The sequence below is a fragment of the Vicia villosa genome, linkage group LG7 (assembly GCF_029867415.1).
Source record: "Vicia villosa cultivar HV-30 ecotype Madison, WI linkage group LG7, Vvil1.0, whole genome shotgun sequence".
NCBI lineage: Eukaryota > Viridiplantae > Streptophyta > Magnoliopsida > Fabales > Fabaceae > Vicia > Vicia villosa.
The window spans coordinates 88,942,317-88,965,255 of NC_081186.1; the positions used below are offsets into that span (position 1 = coordinate 88,942,317).

Genomic DNA, 22,939 nt, shown 5'->3' on the forward strand with positions numbered 1-22,939 from the left:
TTCCGAAAAGCATAGTACACAGGCGCGTCAAGCTGTCAGTAAATCTCGAGGACCCTCCTCCTCGTAGGGTTCCTTCACCTTCAATCCTTTGAATATCAAAGAGTCTACGTACTCCCGAAAAGAGCGCGTCCCTCCTGGAACTTCAGAGCGATTGACCCAGGATGGAGACCACGTGTTGGACTCCACCACACTCTTGGATCCTGGGAGTCCTCGTTATGGGTCTCCACATCAGGTCCAGAATGAGGACCTTAGCCCAATGCTAGGGGCTATAAATATCCTCTTTCACTATAGGGTCAGGTATTCTTCATTCTCACTCTTTACTCTTGTACTTGCTCTCTTTCTCACTTTGGCATCGAAGTACCTTGCAGGTACACCCCCTCCATTCTCAGAGGATCACCTTGTTGCAGACCAGGACGATCCATTCCGACTAGGTACGATCAATATGCAATCTCTTATTTTTAAAGAATAACAACTTGTTCTTGTTCACATCTAACGCGAAGAAAATGCTAGTGTGGATTGACTTGCTAAATTTAGAGTTTCACTAGTTTAAAATTTGAGAGTATCTTTTATTTGTCATTCTCCTTTAATTAATGGAGTATTTGTTTAACAAACTTTATCGGAATTCAATTTTCAAGAGCTTAATTTTCTATTGTTTCCTTTTTTTTACTATTATAAAAATAAAATTCAATTTTCAATTAATTTGAAAAATCATGGCGGGTTAAATATAAACTAGAATTAAAATTTAAGCATAATATAATGTGAAATCATAGTTTAAAATATATACTAAAAATGTGAAATTATTTATATAATCTTGAGAAATTTCCAATTTAATGTATTGTGCGCTTATTTCAAACTTAATGTGTGTTTGGAATGGTGGTGGACAAAATCCGAACAAGCCCTAGAAACTTCAAACCCCTCGAACAAACAAATCAAGCATAAGCGAAACAAATTAACATGGGAAACGATTAAAGGAATATGTAGAGACGTGAACCAATCATCAAAACAACCAAACAGTCAGATCAAACCTCATCCCTCAAGAACCTTGAACTCCAATTAATTATATTCATTGATTTACAACATGCAACATAGATTACTACGAGGAGGGGGATTAAAAAGCATACAATAACATGAAAAAGCAAGAAACACGAAGAAAACACACAAGCGGAGTTCCAAAATGACAAATGATTCTTGAAAGCTCTTTAGGTATGTTCGATTACTTTTTTATACCTCTTCTTTTCTTCCCTTCTTCATTTAGTTTTCTTCTAAAATGAATGTATGTGTCTACTACTATGCTTGAAAGTGTATGGAAGTGGGGTCTAGCTCAAATTTCGGACTCAAATTATAATTTTGGGAGCCAAGCTCCGACCAATTACAGCTTTAGTATGAAGCTTCTAATTGCTCAACAATGGCGCTTTTGAGTAAAGGTTAAGAATGACTGCGGATGGAATTTTTGCTCAGGTGAATTGTCAAGGTCTTTCTTGGTAAAATTAAGTGGCGTTATATAGGGACAAAATTAGGTTAAATGGTGAGTGAGTGAGAGTGTGTGAGGAAATTATCAAACGTGTGAATAAGGGAGATTTTTGGTGAGTGACAATATATTTTGTGAGGTTTTGATTGCAAACTCGTATGAATTCAAGTGAGGGAATTGGTGAAAATTGATTTGCAAGAAAAAAGATAAAGGGATGCAATTGTGTATGATGCAAGTGTATGGCCTCTAACCAAATTTCAAAGTGTGACAACCAACAGTTTAATTATAATGAGAAATCTAATAAAGGATTAACTTAAATAAAAATTTGTTTGTTTTAACTTTTGGGTTTTGTTAATTTTAAAATGAAATATTGATGTAACCAAAGACTTGTAAAGAGTAAGTTAAATTTGATTCAAAGGTTGACAATTAAACATGATGGTCACGGGCCTCAAACTTATGCAATATGAAATAACCAAATTCAAACCTAAGATTCTCTCACTTTATTTTCAAATAATGATGTATTTTGATGTTAAAACTGCGAGCAAATCAAATGCTACAAACTAAATAAAGGTGACCTCCACCTTGGATCTTGTTTGCATTTCATCAAAAGTAATAATAAATAGTGAGTGACATAAAACCGAATTCATCTTGTACGATAGGCATGACATGAATGATTAATGAATGTAAACAAACATTTATTAAACATTTCATTGATTTTTTTTTTTTTTTGAAATGAGATGAATAAATGATGCATGTAAAAATGATTGAAAATGCATGGAGGAAATTAAACTGTCTTTTGGCTAAATCAAAATCCTGTTGACTTTGGTTGGGCTTTGACTTTATTGCTTGTAATAACATGAGATGACACATGCTTGTGATAAAACAAAAAAAAGAGTTATAAATGAAGCCATGGCCTAGGGACTATTCATCATGGCATTAGATGAAACTCAAATACCCATTACCAGATGATATGAAAAGGTAGGGACGAAATTGGGGTATGACAATTAAATCCTTGTATATGTCTTCACACCACTTCTTCACAACCTTCTAATATACACAAACACCAAATCATATGGTGGGCTTTGAATCACTCAGATTCAAATAATCTTTTTACAATCACCAAACACTATGATGATGCTCACAAAAATCAAATAGTACATCACTTTTTATTTACAAACACCTTTCTCCAACACACTATGATGAAAGATACAAACACTCAAACTTTTGTTTGGAAATGAAGAATGTGGTAGTATGTTATATGTAAAATCCAATCTTAGGATTATAAACTTTATTTTCTCAATATCACAATTCAAAGTGGATTATATAATTGCTCATTTTCTGTTTTGGTTTGGAAACTTTATTTATTTATAAAAGTTTACAAGTTTCAAACTATTTTGAAAAGAATGTTTCTTGAAAATGATATTTGAAATGTGTAAATGATTATGTAAAAATTGATATTTCGCTTTATATATTAAACCATCATTTATACATACTCAGAAACCTCTATGAATGAATGCATATCTTTGAAAATGTACCATGAAACATTATTAATAAAAAATGATTTTGTTTGATAAAAAAAACACACTCGTTCCGGTTACCACATTCTGGTAATCGACAACCACTTTCCAACGTTCAATTTTTTTTTTCAAAATTTCAAACTGGTAGTTAACTACCACATTCTGGTAGCCGACTAACACTTTTCTGGCAGCACTAAAAACAATATTTTACACTTGAAAATAACTTTTTTATGGCAAAACTTCCATGGATTTTTATGTGTTAACTTTGAGAATATTTTAACTTACATTTGAATAATATTTTATGAGCTTTTAAGTGATATATAAGATGAATGATAATATATCAAAGATAAAGACCATCTTAACTTTGTTAAATAACGATCTTTGTTATTTTTTCATGATCCATTGTTGTCTTCATCTTTATCGTTCAATGTCTTCATCTTTTTTTCTTTGTTGATTATTATTGACTTTATCTTTATCTTATTTTATTTGATGTATTTGTATTCATCAAAACTCTAATCAAGGTCAAGGAAAACCTCTTCTTCACATATACTTGATTCTTTTTTAGTCCTCGGTCATCCCAAACACCACCTTGAGAGGTATATGGCCATTCACCTGTACTTGCTAGGGATGTCAACGGGGCAGATATTGTTCGGAGGATGCTTCTCCACTCCTCGCCCCGCCCCTAAATTTAGTCCACATCCCCAATCCCCGCCACGGGGGAATATTTCCCTCCATCCCCATCCCCACAGATCCCCACGGATATCCATGGAGATCGAATTTTAAGAAAATTTCTACACTTTTTGATCAAAACTATGACACTAGTATTTTGTTTTTTTTTTCCGTATTTTTTAAAACGCATATATTTGCGTCTTTATTTTATAAAAAAAATCAAAATACATCTTGCATCAATAATAAATAAAAAAAGCAAAAGAACTTGATGTTGATAATATTTTTTATGTACAAATAAATAAATAGTAACATAACTTCTTGCTACCGTGCTTCCACTAATTTACTACCACAATACCGATGTCGTCCAGCGCAAGTGGTTGATTATGTGTGACAAATCTATAGCTTCTAATGACTCTTCATTTTCTAATACATTGTAAAATTATATAATTATATAATATATAAAATATATAAATTAACATATATCTTCGGAGTCGGGGAATCCACGGGGACGGAGGATACTTTCCCAATCCCCACCCCAAAATGTTATCGGGGGAACTTTTTCCTCCATCCCCATCCCCACGGGGAAAAAAATCCCCAACTTCGGATATCCGCACAGATATTCCCCACAGGGATCCTCATTAACAGATGCAATTGACATCCCTAGTACTTGCCCACCAGAAAGCTCAATCAAATAACTTTGAAATTCAGGACGTCATCTCGATATAGCTGGATCCCCTTAAATGCATCCAAGAATTTGACATTTGTTGAGAACCCCAGGTCAATCAGTAGATGCTTTATATCAAAATCATCACACTGCACTGTTAAGACCGTATGGTCATTATCGTGAGGATGGATTCAGACAGTATTCTGACTCCCTTCATGAATTGAGTTTGGGTCTAGCGGTCGAACCTTCCACCGCCAGGACTTGCCAAGCATATATTCTATTGGAAGAGTCTTACTCTACACCTTTAACAAACCCTTTGAATGTGTATGCAAGTCATGGTCTCTTCTCTTTGATGATCCTTATTTCATGAATATCTACCCAAAATCTTTCTTAGCGAAGGATTCATCTTATTACGAAGATGATGCGTATCTCCTCTTACTTCTAACCGGTGAAGACTATCACTACCATTTGTATTCTCTCTCCGGTGAGAGATTTGAGAATAGAATCAAATTAGAGTTTCCAAAGCCATTTCTGGAAGACTTTTCGCCACTTCCACCCTATATTTTTGAAATTTTGGGCTCAGCTAGTATTAATGTCATTCTTTGTATTCATTATGATGAAAGTATCAATGATGATAGTAAAAAGATATTTATATTGTGGAATCCAACTACCAAAGAGTTTAAGAAAATTCCGTCCAGCAATCCTAAATCTATATCTTCAGAGTGGTATGTTAACTCACGTCATTATTTATTTGGTTATGACCGTGTTAAAGATGACTATAAGGTGCTTCAAATCTCATATGGTATACCACCACCTTATATCAATATGCCAAATGTTTCTTATTGCGATATATATATATATATATATATATATATATATATATATATATATATATATATATATATATATATATATATATAGTCTTAGAAGTAAATCTTGGAAGAAAATGAATCTTCATATCACTACATTTTATGGAAACGATCACATAGTGTACACGGATGGAGTGTGTCACTGGTGGTCGGGTTATATGAAAACACCTAGATTTTTAATGTCATTTGACTTTAGTAATGATTCTTTCATTACAACACATATACCTTCTTATGTGGATGATAGATTAGTCAGGGTTTGTTTGTGTACGAGACAATTGATGATATTGAATGGATCCATTGCTCTCACCTTATATTATGAAGAGTCATGTACATTTCATATTTTAATATTGGGTGAAATCGACGTAAAGGAATCATGGACTAAACTCTTCGTTATTGATCCCTATTGGAGCAAGAAAGAAAGGCAAGATATTATTCATGAGAAAAGACTTCGAACTAGTCTGGTTTGATTTAAGTACCAGGATGATTAACGAGACTGGTCTTAAATCATTTGCAAATCGATGTGACCTATTAATCCATAGAAAAAGCATTCTTCCAATTAGAGAAATATATAATTAGTTTTTTTGTTTTTGTTTTTAAGTTAAATTTAGAAACAGTTTGATCTTATGAATTTTGATTTACCAATTTCATTTTGATGGTTTACTTTCTTTTTGCAAATTGACATAGTTTCTATTTCACTTGTAAGAATGATGTTTTGCTTATACTCAATTGCCTCTGGTTTTATGTAGAATGAATTAGCTTATATTTGAGAAGCTTAAGCTTGACAGTGCAAATGAGCAACATGTTTTAGTTTGAATTCCATTACATTCTCCATAAAATATCTACTATGGCATCATGCTTAATTTGGCAATTAAAATCCAAGTATACCAGATCAAAAGGCAGAGTTTGAAAATGAAATGTGTGTGGATTAAGAGTTTGTTGTAGGCAGTAGACACAATATTAATTGTGTATCTATATGAGTCCACCATATTACAAATTTTGAGTTTGAGGATGTATCCCCCTATATGCAAAATTTCTGTCAAGTAATGCAGATGCTGTATTGTGTTCATACTATCTTCCATTTCTTTACAAGTAATGTAGCAGCTTATATGGAGATATGGAAATTTCAATACAAGCTTTAAATTGTCACAATGATATATGTTCTGGCAATATAAGTTATATTAAAATTAAATATGAAAAAAAATATTTATATATGAAATAAAGTATAGTGAGACTAAATGTGAATTATTTAAAAGTACATCATTGAAGTTAAAATTGATTGAATTGTTTTAAAATGACGTGGTTTAGTAGAACCCACCAAATAATTCAAATATGAGTTGCACCATTGAAGGTGCTATTAGACGACTTGATCGATCTATTTTGTTACAAGTGTTGGAGATGAGGCAATCATAACTCAGATTCTGCATCAAACTCAAACAAAAGCAGTGGCAGCCGAGGGAAGATTATATTCAAAAGAATCTTTCATTACATGATCACATACATCGACAAGGGAAGATTCATAGACCTTGCCTCAACAAAACCCCACCCCTCAGCTAACTACTTCACACTCTCCATGTTTATCAAACACATACATGATAATAAAGATATTACTATTAGATTATTAGATAACTGATGTCTAACTTGTGTCGCAGAAGAATTAATCAATTACTAAATTAAGAAAAATTTAACACAGCGGAAATTTATATTAAAAGTTATTTATTAGAAGCATATCAATCAAATAATAGTTTATCACTAAAACAATAAAAAAATGGATGCATGATATTTTATTTGAAAGATTCTAAATTCAATAATAGTGTTTACTCTATATTTCTTCTAATTGAAAGAATACTTTCTCTTTGGAATAATATGTTCCAACGAAATGAGACTGCTTTAACACCAATCTCGTCAATCATCCCGGTGCTTAAATCAAACCAGACTAGTTTCTTGTCTTCTTTTATGAATAACATCTTGCCATTCCTTCCTGCTCCAATACAACACTTAAAGTCGGGTGAGAGTCCAACAACAAAAAGTTTAGCCCATGATTCCTTCACACCAATTTCACCTAAAATTGAAATGTGAAATGTAGATGTTTCTAAGTAATTTGAGAAGAAAGCCAACGACCCATTCAATATCATCAATTTCCCCAATACCATCCAAGTACAAAGATTGGTCAACCTATGATCTAGGTCGGAGGGCATGAATGTTTTGATGACAGAGTCACAGCTGAAATCAAACGACACTACATATGCATGTGTTTCGTCTCTATCCCACCAATGACAAACTCCATCCATATATACTTTACGAATGTAAAGATTACATATAGGTACATCAATATCAAGTATCTTCCAAGAGTTACTACTCAGACTATATATTTCTCTATATATCTTCAGAGATGTATCATATTCTATACGAATTATTTTATAATCATCTTTAATACTGTCATAACCAACTAAATGATCAACAAAAACATCGTGCCTCCCTGAAGATATAGACCCGAATGGACTAGAAGGAACTTCCTTAAATTCTCTGGTAGTTGAATTCCACAGTATAAGTTTAGTAACATCGTAGTTAAAGATACTATAGATACGAAGACAAAGAATACCATTAATACTAACCGAGCCCAAAATGTCAAAATGATTTAGATGAAATGGCGGCTTTAGCGACTCTAATTCAACTCTATTCTCAAACCTCTCACCAAAAAAAGAATATAAATGGTTGTCATAGCCTTCATCTAACAGATGTAAGAGTAGAGTTTTATCATCATAATAAGATGAATCCTTTGCTAAGAAAGATTTTCCATACATATTCATGAAACAAGGATCATCAAACAAAAGAGACCATGATTTACATGCAGATTGAAATCGCCTGAAAGATTTGAGAGGAAGTTTAGATAAAATAGAGAAGATAATATCATGAGGTATATAACTTGGAACCTTAACATTTGTTGCATTCAGCAACATCTCCCTCTTCGGCATAACTCCTTCTGCTAGGGCTTCTACTGTTAGGGTTTCTGTGTTTTTAAATTGGTGGCAAGCATTTTAATATGAATTATGATTTTTTATTAGAATAAAATTCAACAAATTATATATCATACATTCACACTTAATTCTAATCTTCCAAGCATAATTTTAATCTTATACTACTATGACGTGTTTCTCAAATATTCCCAGTTAAAACCTTATCATCATATCATATACTTAATTCTAATCATATAGTAATATTTTATAAATATGATAAACTTAATTCTAATCATATACTAATATTTTATAAATAATATTCCTCTAAAAAATTTTGTTATTTTATAATGAGACTAATTGATATGTATTATATGTATAATTTATAATTTTTTTTTACACGGTTAGTGGATCACAATTAATTGTAGATGCTATTTTATAGATGATTAAAATTAAAAGTAGAATTATACCCTATACTCTTTAGTTTGGTCTTGCCACCTTCTCGTAACCAACAATTTTAAATCACTCGCAAGACCCATGAAGAATATCTAATAACAAATGTTGAAAAAGAACACACAGAACAAGTGGACCATCATTCCAATCGAAGATAGACAGACGATCATGCCCTTCATCACATCTCTCACTCTTGAGTCTAATTGAACGGAAACTCGCACAAGATGTAGAATCACACGCGAACGATTTTAACCGCTCATATTATATAAATACCAAATTGTAGGGGTGTTCGCGGTGCGGTTTTATGTAAATAAATATCTGAACTGCAAGAGAAAAAATGTGCGGTTCGGTTTGGTTTGCTTTTAAAAATAAAACCAAACCAAACCAATGCAGTTTGGGTTGGTTCAATTTATTTTTAAAAGAATTATTGAGATGTACATACAGATATAGATGACAACATAACTTTGTATTTAATCATTTATGCGTTAATAACAACAAAACTCATCATATTTGGACAATAATTTTCTATTTAATATATAGAAATAAGACTAGATAAAAGTGGACTAAAAAACATAAAATAGTAACATAAAACAATATCAAAAACATTATAATGAAATATAAAAAAAGAGGAGTGAAAGATTAGAGAAGATGAAAAATAAAGAGCGAAAGAGAAGAGAGATTAAAGAATAAGAGGGACATTAAAAACGTAATTGGAAAAGAAAATAATAGAATAAAAATAATAAGATGAAAAAGAAAGAATTTAAGATATGAGAGATTAGAGAAGAAGTGATATGTACTTGAAAAAGAAGATGAGAAAAAGACGCGATACCGCTAGGTGAAATTTGAGAAAACTTAAACTAAAACTTTTAGGGTGAGGAAGAGAAAATCATTCGTAATCATAATGTTAAGGCATAAGGATGTTTGAGTTTGGTTTGGATGTGGGTTAACTGAATGTTGGTTGTAACGTAATGCGGTTTGATTCGGTTTGTAAATTACAAATAGAAAACTGAACCAAACCGTATGGTTTTATTAAAAAAATGGGTCAAACACATCCGAACCAGATGCAGTTTTTTGCAGTTTCGGTTTGGTTTGATTTTACGGTTTTATATTGGGCTAGTTTAGTTTTGAACACCCTACCAAATTATGCCATTAGAGGTATTCAATCCATTCTTATTCTAAAACTACTTTTCGCTCATTCACTTACTCTCAACCGCACCGAAAATCCGATCCAACACACCAGAAAATTGATTTGTCGTATTTAAACTCTATCCAATCACTTCATCGGACTCTCAACCGCACCGAAAATCCGATCCAACATACCAGAAAATTGATTTGTCGTATTTAAACTCTATCCAATCACTTCATCGGAGTAGAACATGTTCCATTGTTTGAATTGACAAAAAGATTCCTAAATGAAGCAGAAAACGGAAATTTATCACATCACATACCCTCATTTTTGTACCTCAAACTTAGACAGAATATTTATTTTGTTTCATTCAATTATAAAATAGTCATACAACTAAGATTTGCAGTGAATTATCTAAAAATATATATAATACATGTACGAATTTACGGTGAGTTTGACAAAATCCCGATGAGCCATCTACGTTTTGACAAACTACCGATGAGCCATCTATGTTTTGACAAACTCCCGAATACCAGACATATGGTGAGTTTTGACAGAATCACAATAAACCACCCACGTTTTGTCGAACTCCCGAATACCAAACATGCATGTATTTGTAAATAGCTTGTGATGAGGGAAAGCAGATAAAAAGAACCAAGAAAAAAAAACCACATGTGATGCATTCAACCTTAATTTAATGGATCTATTCTGAGAGACTTTAATACAAGAAAACCCAAAATATATATATAAATAGCTTTTTAAAGACCATTAAATATGTAGATTGAATTAGTGTGCTTCCTTTCCTTTAGTGTGTTACTACAAATGCACTAGATGAACCTGTAAAGTGGCGAGTTGACCCTAACAAACCCTTTGCAGCACCAAAATGTTTAATTCTGTATACACCAGGAGCTACATCCTGTGGAATTCTCCATTCTAATGTAGCTTTACTATGAGTACTGAGTTTGAAAGGCCTTGACCACTTGAATCGCAGGCAAAAATCATCGTCGTCATAAGCAGGAACCCAAGAATCCTTCCCTTGGAGATATTCCACTAGAGAAAATGTACCTTCAGTCATAAGGTCGTTTCGAGGGCAAGCAGAGCAAAAAGTAACCGACACTGTGTCACCTCTCTTAAAGGTGGAATTCTTGGGTACATCAGAGGTGCAATCCCCGAAGTTTACACCAAGAGGGGTTCCATCCATCACTACTGGTGTTAGTAAACCGATTTGCTTGCTGAGGAGGTCCGGGGGTTGTGGGCCTGATTCTACAGGCAGACCGCTGATGAGAGCGTGCGCAAGCTTCTTGAATTCCTGAATGTATGCACTCAAAGTGTGTGGACCATAAAGCGTGGAAGCACCCTAACAACACGAAAATTTGAAGTTAGAATGTTGCACGCAAGAAACGTTATTTTCATCTTAAAACAGTTTTAAAAAAAAGGTCTGCGACTACGATCATTGCTCTAGCTACTGCAATCTAAAAAAGTTTCATGACCCTATTTGCTCAAACGTTATAACTGACCTCGTATCTTTGCACCTCGTACTCCTCAAATGTGGTCACATACTGTGAATAAGTATTGGTCAACCCTGCTATAACAACATGAATGTTGCTACCAAAGCTTTTGTCACCACTTAGCACTGTCTTCACTGCATCACGGAGCCGCCTCCCAGCCATTGTTGTAAACTCTGTCAGAATTAAAACAATTATAACAAGCATGAAGCACCGAAAAAAATACTCAGCATAAACGAGTATAATATGCTAATTTTCGTTGATCTGTTTTACATATTACTTATCATTAGACCAAGCTCAGATATAGCTGAAACTTGGTATTTTAAAATTTAACTGACAGAAATTCCAAACTAACGGGATTACAAGAAATTAAGAGTAATACCTCCTGGTACACTAAGAATAACAAACTGCCCAATTCGGAGGATCTGGATTGGAAGTATTGAAGGCTGCAAAGGAACACAATGGCAGAAAGCTGAATTAGTAAATGTGGTCGGAAATTAAATTGTACGGCAGAATAAAAAAATGGAGAGAGGCATATGGAAGTTATGCAATACTCGGCCATAACTGAACTGAGCCTGGAGACTATAAGACATAATATTCAGCATAAACGAGTAACTTACAGCCCAATCATATGGAAGCTTCATTTCACCAGTATCGAGCAAAATAGGCTTTGGATACTGACAGTCTATTTGTTCCTTGTCTGGCGTTTTCAATAAGTTGCGGACCAGTCTCCAGAAAGGATTCCCCTGACAGACAAAAAAAGTAAGAATAAATAAGAATACAAGTCTAGGATAATGGATAAGAATATAGTATTGAGTCATTGCTTACCTGATCATCACCTTGCTTAAAATCAAATGCTCCAGGTCCATCAGTTGTTCCAGCAGCAAATCCAAATCCCATTGCAGCAGGGCATGTCTTTACTATCTTAGAAGCTCCTCCGATAGAAACATTTACCTCGAGCTTGGAGAAATCTAAGAAAGCATGTCGAAAATCTACCTTTCCTTTAACCTGTTCGGATGCTCCGTTAAACAACTCCACTGCTTTTTTAAACTGTCTCTCCCCTATAATACGTGTACTTTCAAATTCATCGGGGTAACTGCCATATTAGTTACAAAAAAAAGAGACAAGTTTAGTAATCGCAAGAACATATGTAAATTTGCAAAAACTACATGCAAAAAAAAAAAGAGCATGCAATAAATAAGTACCCGGGTCCTTTGCCGTAGCATAGCTCATTCTTCCCGCCACATGTGCTGTGATTGAAGTCACAAGGTAGTCCGGTGTCTATACAAAAGGCTCCAAGTGTGTTTGGACTAACATCACCGCAATTGGATTGACAAAATGCAGATACAAATCTAGGTTTGCCGTCCTGCCTAAGAACACCTCTCACACGTCTAGCAACACTTGAAGTTTTGGTTGCTGGTCTACCAGGAGGAGATTGGAATGAGGCAGCAAGTTCCAGCAATTCATGGTCTAAAACAATAAATTTTAAGTGAGAAGTGAGATTTGAAAATATAATTCATATATCAAAACAGTAATAGAACAGTTATACTATATATGTTAACAAAAAGACCGAAGAATTGCCGTGCAGCCAAATGCATAAAAAAAAAACTTACGATTATTATTAAGACTGGGAATTATGTTTGAAATTCTTCGAGGTAAGCTGTCATCGTCGAATTCAACAGAATCTTTTCTTACAGAACCTTTTCGCTCAAACCAGTCTTCCATAAATCGCGCAGCAGCACCCTTATTATCCCCGCTGACTAATGAGTTTGTACGACTCATTGAAGTTCCATGAGTAGCAAACCAATTGAAGCTTCCTACAGGACCCCATTGGTCATCAACAAACTTCAAAAGAGACATTTCTTTATCGACATTATATTTGTATTTGTTTCTCTCTTCAGCAGGATTGTTGAGATAACCACTAGGACTGCGATTAACACCAGCATCTAAAATCTCACCTGCAAGTTTAAGATAACATTCATAACCATGTAACATCATCAAAAGCAGAGAGAATGTTTGCAGATTATTCAATTCTCATATACGGGTCTTCTGAACCTGATTTTTCTTGTTCATACAATTGAAGTATTGAACACAAAATGTAAAACTAAACCTAAAACTAAGCAACTTGCTTCCTATAGTTTTTCATCTTTTTCTGGCACGCTTCAACAGTATGCAAAAAAATCCCATAATTATAAATAGCATTGAACTTATTCATTATAAATACCCAAGGGAGACTTTCATGAGCCTGAGGGAAGCTAACGAATGTCAAGTCTTACCCTTATTGACAAAAATTGATCCTGGGCGGAGATTTTCATGGGCCTGAACAATGCTTTTCTCAATGCCATCAACAAGAACATCAAATGACTGGCGAACAAATCCAAGAGATGTTACAATATACACAACATACTGGAGATAACCTCCGGGACCAGCATGCGTGTGAATTCCACTAATAGCTACGTTATTTTCTGTATATATGTCACCATATCTGTCAATCAAACAAAACGAAGTGTGATATCAGACACGTAAAAGGGGGCAATCTCACGCTACCGACTCATATTCTACTTCACCAAATCAGACAGCTTTAACATATAACCTATGTAACACCGACACCTCTAAAAAAAGGTGTGTGTGTGTGTGTGTGTGTGTGTCAGATCAGTGTACATGTTTCCGGTGTCCGTGCTTCATAGCATATAGCTTGAAATATGAGCCACCCAATCTTCATTCAACAACTAAAGTAGGTGACTATGTGAACGCATGAATCCGATTATAATACAAAATGCTAGAAATTCATAACCAATCTATTGTAATTTCTAAAAGTACTTATCATTGTAACATCTTGATAGAAGATTATATGTACCTACCTCGCTTTAAGTCTCTCAAGTACTTTGATAGTAACAAGCTGTGAACCCATGCAAGCGTCAAGATTAACAAACACCACCCTGTTACCCTTCGGCTCACCGACAATAAAAGTGCGAGCCCTTAACCGAAAGTGAACCCCGGATGCAACCTGTTCTGTGTTAGCATACCCCATCATGTTAACATCAGCAGCAGGACCAGTAATATCATAGCTTCCAAGACCAATCAAGTAATTAGAATTTGCAACATCACTCTTCAGTAATGCTATTAAGAGCAACAAAAAAGTCCAAACTCCCATAGTTCCAGAAACCCTCCAAACACTCAAATTACAGAATGAAGGGAACTTCATCACAATTCACACCCAAATTCAAATCAACCTAAAAAAAAAGTTCAATTCTCCAAACCTAGCCAGTCCTTCTCATCTCCCTTCAAAAAATCAAACACACAAAACTACCAGTTACTATTAAAAAAAAACATGAAACTTAAATATAAATTTCAGAAATTCAAATTCAAATTCAAATGCAATAAATTCCAATTTTATTATATAATTAGATTTAAAAGAGGGCAATTGAATTTTTCACTACCCAGATGCAAAGTAACGATTTTTATACGAAAATGAGCATAGAAAAATGAAATCAAAGAAAAATATGAACATGGGCTATAGAGAAAGAAACAAACCTAGAAGATGGAAAGTTGAATTTTGCGAGTGTGGAAAGTGGAATAGATAGATATATAGATAGATATAGAATTAAGAGTGATGATGAAAAGTGAAGGAGGAGTTGGTGGTAGGTAGAGTGGAGGAAAGGGCACGGGAAGAGACAGTTGTGGAGTAATAAATCGTCCACTCCACTCTCCCCCTACGTTGGTGTCTTTGCGAAGCTTCCCAATTTTGGCATTGCATGATTCAACCCTATAAATAAATAGCAAAAAAAGAACAATAATACTTGTAAGAAGGAGAAAAAGATTTTACTATGATAAACATGAATGTGTTTATTTATTTCCTTAAATGTGAAGTTTACTAAACAATCATTATGTCAATTCTTTGGTCCCCACTTAGTGAATGTATATAATGTGAATGTGAAGATTTTCACATTGTTGTCTTTCACATAGTACTTGTGAAAAGGGGGTTGGGTCTTTTTTTTAGAGAGGATAGAATGTTTTAGTCTTTAGATGCCTAAAAAATTATGTTTTAGATTAAATTAAAAGTTTGATTAGTTAAGATAACTTAGTGCGTTTTGAATTTGTGGTCTTTTCCATATATTGTTGTCTAAAGATATCTTTGGTATATTGTATTACGAGAGAGATTATGATACTTTATTTTTTAGGTGAGAAATTAATTTAGATGTAATCGAAGAGATAATAATGTTTAAGAAAAAAATAAAGAGTGAATTGATTTGGATTGAAATGAGTGTGACCTTGGAGGAAGACACGCGTGTTGGAGCATGCTGTGAATTGGAATCGGTGGAGATGGTATTTGTATACCTTAATATTCAAATTAGTAAGCATAGAGAAGTGGAAAGTTTTGAGATGATTTCAGCTCTGATTAAGAAACCTTAAATAGCATATTCAAGAAGACAGTGTTATGAGGGACATTGAGAGCATCGATAGTCACGATGATCACTGCCGTTGTAGGTGGTGGATTTATATGAGGGTAGAAGGGAGTGATGGAATCCCTGAACTTCATATGATCGAGTGGTAAAAATTACATTTTTCTACATAAGCTTAGGAGTTCGATTCTTAATTCCACTAATTTAACATTTTATTTTTAAAAAGTGTTATTACCAAGAGTAAAACCTTCATCTTTATAAAAATTTAATCATACACACACACACAATGCACTTTAATATTTTACACTCCTTTTAAATTTCCTCAAGATTTGTCATTGTTTGTTGTTAGTGGAATGAGTTCATTTTAGGTCATGGAGTGCATTTGGCCCAATCCAAAATAATTGTCCCTTAAGTCATTCTGAGAGATTGAATAGTGAGGACTTCATATTGATGGCTGAGAATCAGTTTGAGGCTTAATCAAGAATAACACGTTTTATGTCAAGGGCCTTATAGGAAAAAATTGTCTGAAGAATGAATTCGTATCAAGATGAGTCTAAATTGAACAATGGCGATATGAGATGATGAATCTTTGGATCCTAAGAAATTTAAAGGGAATTTCCCTAGAGATTGTGATGAGAGGATGAGTCTTTGGTTTGTAGACTATCCGCGGAGGATAAAACTAGAAGTTTTGGGGAGGATTTTCATTAAGAATTTCATAGTGTTTTATGGTATGCTTGCTTCCAGTTTATAGCGGGGGTTTTTCAACTTTAACGTCTTAAGAACTTGACGATGTGGCCTTGGGGGTTTCAGACATTTGGTTTCTCTTTGCCAAGTGTCAGATGTCGCAGAGGACATCAATTGCTTAAACTTCTAGGTCAGGCGCGTTTGGTTTCGAGGTAATTAAGAGCATTTGGATCAAAAGGCATATTTTTGTTTCTACTTGTTTATTATTCCAATATATAAATCAACTCGTTTCCATTTTTTGGACTTCTTTTTTAAGATTCATGATTTTAATTCAATACATGATTTTAATCCAGATAATTCATTGTCATAAACTACCATGAATCAACTACATACTTTTTTTTAGTATATTCTCTACGCACAACCGTTTTTATAATGAATACTTTGAAATTTAAAAATTCACAAGTCATTATTAATATAGACAATTCATTGTCATGAATTACCATGACTCAACTACATACTTTTTTTTAGTATATTCTCTACGCACAACCGTTTTTACTATGAATATTTTGAAATTCACAAGTCATTATCAATAAAGACAACTCATTGTCATGAATTACATTTTTTTTTTATAAATCAAGTATTTATTATAAATCTATCTATCTATATTATATATAAAAGTAAATTTGAATTTATCTTAAAAGAGTATTGTCATGATGTGTCGGTCTCAAAAAAAAATCTAATCACTTTTAATAAGGAAAAAATGACATTAGGAGAATATGTAAATATATATTTTTTTAATTTTATATTACGACTCGTGTCAATGCAACCAAATATCTAACAACTAAACGGTATAGTCATTTTTTGAGCTTATAGCTTACAAGCTCATATAAAAATAAAAGACATGTTTGGTAATAGTCTTTTCATCACGAGCTTATAGCTTATTTTTCTGACTTATAACGTATGTTTCAAACACTATTTCAAATAGCGTTTTAGCTTATAGCTTATATCTTCTCATTTTCTTCCACTTTTGCTCTTACTATTTTAACTAAAACCCGCTGCTACCATTTATAATTTATTTTAATTAAAAATAAAACAATTAAATATTAAATGTCTTTTATGTCATTTTAATATATCAGTTAATTGAACCGCTATTTTTACCAAACACTTCAATTACTTATCAGTTATTAGTCTTCCGCCATCAGCTATAAACTATCAGTCATCAATCATCAGTCATAAGTGTAGCAACCTGCCCTAAAAATTTAGATTTAGAGTCGCCGCCTATTCTGAAGGGCGAATAGGAAACCCTACGCAGTATAGAGATCAGGGTAAGATACTACATTCAGGTCGAGGGAAGGTGTTAGGCACCCTCAACCCTTTCCTATTGGCTTTGAATCTAAGGTCAAGGTTATGGCTAAAATATTGAGGTTTTATGACTAAGGAATTGAATAAGGGGAAAATTGAGATTTTAGGGAAGGGGACTCGCCTTGTTGCCAGGTGCCTACGTACCTCCTTAGGGAGGATCAGAGTCTACGTAGTTCGGGCACAGGGTTGTACGCCTTAGAATTAGAATTTGTGGTTTGAAATTGTTTTGAAGGCTTTTTGAGTGGCCTATCGTAGTTTTGAATTTGTGTTTTGCAAGGCATTTTGAATTGCCTGATCGAAGGGATGAAAATCCGTAGTGTCGTGGTTTAGTGTTTTAGATGTGGTTTTGGGCGTACAACCCTGCTTTGATATGTCACCGTTAGATGCGATGACCAATAGATTTGGTCAGTATAGCTAACGGATTATGGGGCATTGCTGGTTACTCAGATCGATAGGTTGATCGTCGCGGGCAGCAAATTAAATGTATTTTAATTTGATATTTTTATCTCTTGCCTAATGCGACTAATAGATTTAGTCGGGTCGAGAAGAGAATTAATGTTAATGTTTTATTTTTTTATTTTTTAATTGAAACAAGTTTAGATTTTTTTTAGTAAAGCGTCTTTTCTAAATATTTATTCTTTAGAGTTAAAATTGGACTTTTTCTAAACAAATACTAACATTAACTTAAATGAGGAATAATCTAAACTAATATTAAATGACCGAATCCCTATATGCCAAATTAAATTGTCCTAATTCTAGATGTTAAATACATGTTAAAGCCAATAAAGAAATAGTTAACAAATCAAAAAAAGAAAGAAAAAAAGTACACATATATATACATACCTGGGAGGCGCCACTCCACTTTTCATAAGGGATTCTTTTCAAATTATTCAATCGGCTAGTACGATCGAGACAAGTGGCAACATCATAAAAAATAATAAAATGAATAGAACAAATAGCACTATTAACGAAACAAGTCAGTAAACCCCATAAAATTTTCTTTCTCTCTCACGCTCAGTAATCAAGAATAATGGGTCTTCTTCCCCAAAGAAAAAATTGGAAACATATGCCCCCTTCCTCCTTTCAAAACCAACACATAAATATCTCAAACAAGACAATAAGTATATAAAACTTCTCATCCAGACGATAAACAAACATGACAATCGAAGAGAGGAATAAAACCGACCGGAACAGACTGTGAGTGGCGGTGCAAGGGGTGGCCGAATTTGGATTTGCAGCGGAGGGAGATCCCTCGTCGGAATTGGAGACGGAAAGGCGCGTGATGTCCGATCTGGAGTTGTCGGGGTCGCGATCGCAAGTGGATCTCCGGTGGATCCGTGATGGTCGTCATCGGCATCGGTGGAGGGTGTGGCCGGTTTCGCGGCGGCGCTGGGTATTCGTATACCGGGGCGGATCAGAAGCGTGTCGATGTGTGCGAGTTGTTTGCGGATCCGATCCCAATTCTTTCATCTATTTCCTCTATACCTGTAATCAATGAAACTAAAACAAGCACTATGCGATTGTTATTGTTATTTCAATTCTGTGAAGAAGAATTATATATTTTCCGATTTATAGAGAAGTATTGATGCAGCTTTTATGTTAATGGTTTGTTCATGTTTGTGAGATTATTATTGTGTAAGTTGGTTCTTTTTTAGTAGAAAACTAATTAGTATAGTAACTGGAAAATATTTACACAAGAGTAGTGTGTTAGATATTGTTAGATAAACGTGGTTAGAATTGTTGTATGTAGCAATAGAAAAAAAAGTTATGAGAGGTGTAGTGAAAGGTTGGAAAATTATTTCTATGGAGTTTTTTGTGTAGAAAATATGGTGTCAAATGTATGTAAAAGCGTGTATACTATGTACAATGTGGAAAAAGGTACGTGAGTAGTAAAAAAATGGTTAGAAAATTGGTGAGGCCAATGTGTGTACTGTACGTGGATTGTTTTTTTTGTAAATTGGAATAAGGGTTACTTGGTCAGAATTCGGCCTCCCCTAATTGTTACAAAATTTATCTATTTATAATGCTACACTTAGGGTTTTCTACTCTTAATGGGCCTATTGCCCAACTAAATAATTTAAATAAAAAATCCTAATAAGACTAATATTAAGGTTAATAATAATAATTCTAATTATACCAATAATCTAAATAATATTAAATAATAATGTTAGTAAATAAAGTCGCAACAGTTAATAATAAAAGACAAAATGTTAGTAAAAAGCAATTATATCCAAAAATGATAGCACCCTTGTAGTAATTGGGCTCAACTGTTTGGGTCCTAAAATACCTGCTATCCACACCCCTATTCCAATCTATAAGAGAATGGATTTAACAATAGAAATGTTAAACCCCATGACTCTTAATTTTAATTCCCTTGATAAATTATTAGATCAGAAATGGTCGGGCAAATTTTGGGGTATGACAGCTGCCCCTGTTCAATCTTCTTAAACCTGAAGAGTCGGATAGGCACGTCTGCCTATCGTAATCTAAAGGTAGAAGATGATTGAACACTGAAATACCCTGAAATTTGCCTTTGTGGGAAGAAATTTCATGGGAGATGGGCTTACAGATGCCATCGAGGGTAAATACCCTTTTTCAGAGTGAAGCAAAAAATGCTTTTTTTTTGAACCAGGTGCTTCGATTGTAGCATGGCCTAATGAGGCAACCTTGTCTTTATGCAATGTTTATGATGCATGAGATGCATGATGCAGCGAGCTTCTCAAAATAAATGAGAGCGGTGTATGTATGTGTAATGTATGAATGGGGTATGCAATTGAATGATGCATGATTGTTAATTATGTTAGTTGAAGTATGTTAGTAGCTCTGAAAAGAAAGATAACACCTTTGATTGTTGGGTGAAGTTTTGGGGAACATCATTGCCGAGGGACTAACGTGATAAACCCAGTTGAGGAATCATTTGAAAAACCTTGTGTGCCTGAAAAAGCTCCTAGAAAGGATGGAATATGTCTTGAAGAAGACTTCCTGGAAAGGTTCCTGAAAAGGAATAGCGAGGACCTTCTGTTGGTTGTGTAAACGGCTTGCTATGGCCAGCAAGCCTCCCTCACTTACCATAGTGCTGGTAAGCTACTCGCATTTTGTGAATTTCTCACTTACCATAGTGCTGGTAAGCTACTCGCAGTTTGGACCTCTCACTTACCATAGTTCTGGCAAGTTACATCGCAATTTGTACCTCTCACTTACCATAGTTCTGGCAAGTTACATCGCAGTTTGTATCTCTCACTTACCATAGTTCTGGCAAGCTACGCGCAGTTTGTATCTCTCACTTACCATAGTGCTGGTAAGCTACACGCAGTTTGTATCTCTCACTTACCATAGTTCTGGCAAGCTACTCGCAGTTTATATCTCTCACTTACCATAGTGCTGGTAAGCTACTCGCAGTTTGTATCTCTCACTTACCATAGTGCTGGTAAGCTACTCGCAGTTTATATCTCTCACTTACCATAAGTCTGGCAAGCTACTCGCAGTTTATATCTCTCACTTACCATAGTGCTGGTAAGCTACTCGCGGTTTGTATCTCTCACTTACCATAGTGCTGGTAAGCTACTCGCAGTTTATATCTCTCACTTACCATAGTGCTGGTAAGCTACTTGCAGTTTATATCTCAATAGGATTACTTGTTATACTTCTAGCAAGTTCACCTGTACCAACAGGTTTATCTGCAAGTGTTGTTGCAGAATTCACCTGTGTGAATTTTAGTTCCTGTAAATGCGTATGCATTATGTTTATATGTCGCGCATGCCCCTGTTGTTTGTATAATGCGTATGTGTGAATGCTTACACATGTATATGTTGTATGTATACTGATGAAACGGTCAGACGCGGACTGACTACCAGACGGGAACTGAACTTTGTAATGGTTTGGATTGCCATAAAAATTGGGCTTTTGTGATATGTATATGCTAATGCTAATGCGTATGCATGTATGCTAATGCTGATGCAATCTCATGGTTTTATCTCCTCAAACCCTTTGAACTTGTTTATTCCATGCTTGCACTTATACCCTGACTATGCTTATGCTGGCTTTGTAATGTTTATGTATGCTTATGCATATGCGTATGTTTGGTTGACGTAATGAGTGGAACGAAGTAATGTCTTCTGTAAGATTACCCGAAAAAGGTCTTTTGAATGGATGTGAATGTTTGTCTTGAAGGAGACCACATAAAGAGTTACGGTGTAGTGTATCAACCAATGTATGTAATGCGTGATTTGTATGTATTTGTGTGATGCTCCAACGGTAGGTTATTAATAACCAAAGCGTATATAGTTCGCTGGAGTTGCAGGTCTGTTTGCTAGGATGGGGTGCGATGCTAGCGCGATTTCCCAATACCTGTCTTGTTTGAGCTCGGAGGATCGTAGTTAGGAGAAAGAATTTGTTCGATGTTGTAAAGTGCGAGAACGTCTTTTTCCTTTTGTTGTGTATCTTGCGGATTTGATATCCATTGCCCCAGTATTTTCATGGAGAAAGATGCTTATGAAGGAAGTGCCCCAGGGAATAGCCTTGTCATATGCTTCGATACTTAGATTGAAGGGTGTGCCCCTGATCTCCAGGTCATGGAAGGTTATCCATAGTGTTCTATCCTCTGAATTTGAATTCTTCCCATGTCTGACATGCCCCTGTTTGAGATTGCTTTGAGATGTGCCCCAAGTCGATTGAACCTTAGGAAGACTGCCCCTAGTTAATAGGATGTTCGATTGTATGCCCCTGTGCTCCTTGAAATTTTTTGCCCCTGTTTAGGAGAACCCCCTAGATGTGGTTCCCCTGACTCCAGGGTCTTTATTAGAAATGATCACCTTTGATTAACCTATTTCGAGATTTCCTCGATGCTAAGTGTATACTCGTAGATGGTGTTGTACTTTTTGAGAAGTAGCTTCAATGGAATGCGTATGCAAGTTTTGAAATCGAAGTCCGTTATGAATTAGGACCGGATAGTTTTGAAAAGAATGCTTGAAGAAACACATTGGTTAGAGATAGTTTTAACAAACATAGGAGTCAGTATAACAAATCCTGCTTAACATGCTTTCATGGTTAACCTTGCCTCAATTAGGACTTTTAAATGTTGTAACTTGGCCTGGTTCATGTTTTAAGAAACAATGGATATAAGGCTCAAAATTTTATTTATCCCACCCCTTTCTCCTTGATGTTCTCCAGATCCTAACAATTCTACTAATCCAATGGATGTGATTTGTTTGCAAGAAAATCGTTTCAGTTTCGATGTCGAGCAGAAGCCTTAGTAGAGATCCAAGCATT

General features: G+C 34.6%; 2 protein-coding genes across 2 annotated transcripts; both read right to left on the bottom strand.

The window, feature by feature from the left end:
• Positions 1-7,001: 7,001 nt before the first annotated feature.
• Positions 7,002-8,159, bottom strand: LOC131619630 (putative F-box protein At3g20705). The gene has a single exon (XM_058890707.1). It carries the CDS (start codon positions 8,157-8,159, stop codon positions 7,002-7,004), a length of 1,158 nt encoding a protein of 385 aa, XP_058746690.1.
• Positions 8,160-10,458: 2,299 nt separating this feature from the next.
• Positions 10,459-15,015, bottom strand: LOC131615669 (neutral ceramidase 1-like). The gene is made up of 10 exons (XM_058886815.1): positions 14,757-15,015; positions 14,084-14,504; positions 13,499-13,707; positions 12,836-13,180; positions 12,428-12,692; positions 12,051-12,318; positions 11,843-11,968; positions 11,605-11,668; positions 11,235-11,398; positions 10,459-11,074 (listed from the first exon to the last, which is right to left on the bottom strand). Exons 2-10 carry the CDS (start codon positions 14,425-14,427, stop codon positions 10,523-10,525), a joined length of 2,337 nt encoding a protein of 778 aa, XP_058742798.1. The 5' UTR covers positions 14,428-14,504; positions 14,757-15,015; the 3' UTR covers positions 10,459-10,522.
• Positions 15,016-22,939: the final 7,924 nt, after the last annotated feature.